The 3,914-nt window shown below is 40.9% G+C and overlaps 1 protein-coding gene across 1 annotated transcript in view; it reads right to left on the reverse strand.

Moving 5' to 3' along the window:
- Window positions 1–3,914, reverse strand: part of pitrm1 (pitrilysin metallopeptidase 1) — a 13,530-nt gene that overhangs the window by 2,039 nt on the left and 7,577 nt on the right. The window contains exons 15-24 of the mRNA XM_035671368.1: window positions 3,288–3,404; window positions 3,073–3,202; window positions 2,635–2,755; window positions 2,223–2,299; window positions 1,902–2,067; window positions 1,404–1,504; window positions 1,133–1,253; window positions 941–991; window positions 627–739; window positions 190–312 (exon numbers count right to left, since the gene is read on the reverse strand). Of these exons, the coding sequence (XP_035527261.1) occupies window positions 190–312; window positions 627–739; window positions 941–991; window positions 1,133–1,253; window positions 1,404–1,504; window positions 1,902–2,067; window positions 2,223–2,299; window positions 2,635–2,755; window positions 3,073–3,202; window positions 3,288–3,404 (1,120 nt within the window). The remainder of the gene's footprint in view (window positions 1–189; window positions 313–626; window positions 740–940; window positions 992–1,132; window positions 1,254–1,403; window positions 1,505–1,901; window positions 2,068–2,222; window positions 2,300–2,634; window positions 2,756–3,072; window positions 3,203–3,287; window positions 3,405–3,914) is intronic.

Here is a 3,914-nt window from a genome sequence, read left to right on the forward strand (position 1 = left end):
GTTTATAACATCATTTCACAGATTCTACCTAGTATTTGTTTTTTTGGTGAATTTTATCCCTTTGTTACTAGATGGGCAGTAGAGAGTTTTTCATTGAATTTACACTTCCATGCATTATGTAATAAATCTGTGCAATGTGTATTGAAGCGCTTTCCAAAATTGCGACCACTGTGGTGAACTGTGGCCCACCTGTATGAGAAAAAGGAGAAAAGACCTCCTCCCATCCTGGCCCCGCCTGCGTAGGCTCCTCCCTTCTCCCGGATCTCTCCATGAAGATATTTTGCCATCATCATCCTCGCCAAGATGTACAAACTGAGAGAGAAAATAAAGAGAAAGAAAGTGGCTGTCAGACTGAGGATGTGGATGGAGTACGCCTACAAATGTATTAAGAGTGAAAAACCATTAAGAGTGCAAAATGAAATTACAAAATGTCAAAGTAAAATTAGTCACATAAAAATAAAAAGTGTGTTTCCAAAGTTAGATATGGTCGCCTTTACAGTGACAGGGTTAAAGACGAGTCCAACATTAGACCAGAAAACAAGTGATTCAACTGTTAATACAGAAAATAATCATCAGTGTCATTAATCTTCCTGTTGCTGGTGCTTGGCGGTTGCCACTGTGGTTACCTGGCGTAGTCCTCGTGGGAGAACGGCACCGTGCGAATACTCTCACTGACAAAGTTTATAGGGAAGGGCATCTGGAAGAAAGTTTTCATCTGACATGGATGGAAGTTCAGCTCCTGAAAAGTGAAGCAAAAACAACACGCTGATTAATCCTAATTCAGATAATTTTTATACTCCTTTCACCACAAACTCCTGTTCTGCTGGTTATAACAGTAAGCGCAGTATGGCAGCAATATATAGACGACAAACACAAACTAAGTGTAAGATGTTGATCAGTGGACTATGAAATGAAAAAGGGCTGCCAACCCTGAACTTACAGAGATGAGTTTCCTGCTCGGTCCGGAGGGATTCTGGGGGTCCAGTGGCCTCTTTAATGAAGGAATGAAAAAACATCAAAGAAAGCAAAATAATGTATTTTTTATTTGATTGACAAGTTAATATATAATGTAATGTGACAGATTCTGAATAGTGAATAGTTTATTGGTCCAGTTTGCCTGTTAAAATCTTACCTCAATAATATTCGTTTTGACAGGTTTGCGTTCTTTTCTGTTTTCAGTGACATCCTTCATAAAACTCTCCAACTGGGCTGTGGTCTCAGACATTTTCTGTGGAGTTGAGTTGACTGCGCACCTACAATGAGCAGACATTTTAATTTGAAGTGAGAAAAGTAGATAATCTACAGTGCATTTACACTGAAATCATTTTCGAGCAGCAACAGAAATTTTTCCTACTTTAAATGACTTTAAAATACTGGACATATCATAAACAATTCTATTCTACCTCATGTTCTCAGGGTTGAGGAGGTGTTTTTTGATCCGTGGTAGTGTTCGGATGACTCCGCTGAGGTCTGACATCTCAGCTATCCTCTTCATAAACTTCACCTAATATTCAAATAACACAAAAAGCAGTTTCACAAACTACTGACGCTGAGAAACAACAGGTAGGAAATAAAACCTCTTTTGTAGAAATGAACACAAAGCTATTAAGATATTAATGAGTGGAATATATTTCACAATAAATGTATACATAAAATAATAAATTCATGTTTTAATGATTTAACAAGGTTCCACTTTCATGTGTTACATCAGACAAAAGTCTTCATATATCTGATATGTTGTCATATCAAAATACAACATTTTACAACTGGATGTTGTTCATTTTAATGACAAATGCTTGAACAGAAAAGCAACACAATAAGCTCATATAGCACATGAACCCTTTGAGGTCTATATATCTCACTTTGAGCATTAGGACTGTTTTCATATACAGTAACAATACCTGTTCCATCCCACCAAAAGTCTCCTGGAGGTCTCCTGCTGGAGTCAGGTGACGGCCTGCACGTGTCATAGCATACATGTGACCAGAGAAGGCGATCCCATTGGACAACTCCTGTGCGGACATCATCACCAGCACTCTGAGACGCTCCTCCTCATCAAAGTGGGGGCTGGAAGAAAAACATTTGCTCATTTTAACGCCATCGACAATCACAGCTGAATGTTGTCATGTAACCATAAATCAACATCAGATACAGTTTTCCTGTTTGTAGAGTGAACTTGTTTAGGTTGGCGTCTCTAGCGTTGTGTGTGTTGGAGGACGTACCTGTTGAATATGTCGCTCCACAGCTGAAACATGTGAGGGAGGTTCCTCTCCAGGCAGGAGGAGGACAGGAGGACACCCTGAAACAGAGAGCACACAGCCAATGAGAGACACTCATCAACCAAGTCAAGAAATCACTAACTGCATCCTTTTCTTAGAGGCAAAAGGCTGGAGCTTATCCCAGCATGCAGTGGGTTGAGTGAGGGAGCCAAACTGGACCTGGCGGTTGACACATATATATATTTATTTCTTATTTACATGCGTTTGGTTTTGCAGCAGGACCTCCATCTGCAATCTGCACACAGAGCACTAGGAAAACAAAAGTTTGCTGCTACACTAACTCTGCAAAAGTAGGTTTCCTTTTTACTTTATTGGCTTCACATTAATTTGATTGTGAATCTGAGCTGGCACTGACCTGCTCGTACATATCCAGCTGGGTGGAGTCAGGGATGACCTGGGTGGAGACAGACATGCCCCCTGTCCTCAGGTCTATTTGCTGGGCCTGTTGCTTGTAGTCCAGAGCTCCACAGCCCATCCTAATTAAACAAACAGGAACACATGCAGTCATTAAAATGTACTTGGCAAGCTGGGAAGCATGCAGAAAGAAGAGAAATAGTCCATCTGTCTCAAATTGTAATAACTGTACAAAACATCCTGATATTGAGGTGCTCTCTGAGCCTCAAACTTTCCTCCTCAAATGTCAGAGGAAGAACACTTATAACTGAATTAATCTTAACCAGGGAAACAAAACTGACAGAAAAAAAAACTGATACTGTTAAAATAAACAAATTCGAAACCTCCTCTGTGCAGTGCAGATCTGGTTCTGGTCTTACAAACTGACAGATGAACTCACTTGGTGATAACACTGCAGAAGAGCGGGACATAGAGCTTGAGATCCTCTGGCAGGGTGTTGAGACTACACATGGCTCTGAAGTATACCAAGCCGTTGGTGGGCTGCTCACAGTACTGAACTGGAACACCTCCTGTAGGGACCAGGAGAGGAAAGCTCTTAAGAGTACAACGATATGATTACTGTGCAAATAGGATGCAGTGGACACTGTGCTGTACCTGTAGTGCCGATCTGAACTGGAGTGATGGGTATTGTGGGCTTGATGTCAGACACTTTGAGTGCAGGCAAGCAGGAGGCATCCTGGGTTTTACTCTGAGCATTCAGCAGCTCCAGACCTTTCCAAGAAGAAAAAACATGATAACATCTAGCAGATTCATTACATCCTGATTCATCTTTGACTGGTAATACTGGTTACATTACAGACATTGAAAACACAGAGGCTAACCATATTCTACATTATTTATTAATTATTATGTTTTCAAACAACAGCTTGATGGACATACAAACAGAACAAGACTATGTCAAAACCTCGTATCTGGCTGGCCCGTGTATAAAAGTGCTTCTAATTTGAAATGGATACGGGAAGTGTCGGCATTTAGCCAACCAAGGGTGTAACTTCAGCACTCAGTCACGGACTTTCACGTTAATAGGGTTGGCCTTGCTGTTGCGGTCGCACCAAAAAGGTTTCTGAGAACTAATTCCCCGAAGAAAAATATATTTTTGGCCAACTTCTTGTTCACCCTGACTGAATCTGGCTACAGACACTCGATACATGCAGACATACTCCACTGTCTGACACATCCTGTATATATATATATCTATATCTATCTCTCTCTCTCTCCCTC

The sequence above is a fragment of the Morone saxatilis genome, unplaced genomic scaffold (genome assembly GCF_004916995.1).
Source record: "Morone saxatilis isolate NCDOM2014 unplaced genomic scaffold, NCSU_SB_2.0 Contig23, whole genome shotgun sequence".
Classification (NCBI taxonomy): Eukaryota; Metazoa; Chordata; class Actinopteri; family Moronidae; genus Morone; species Morone saxatilis.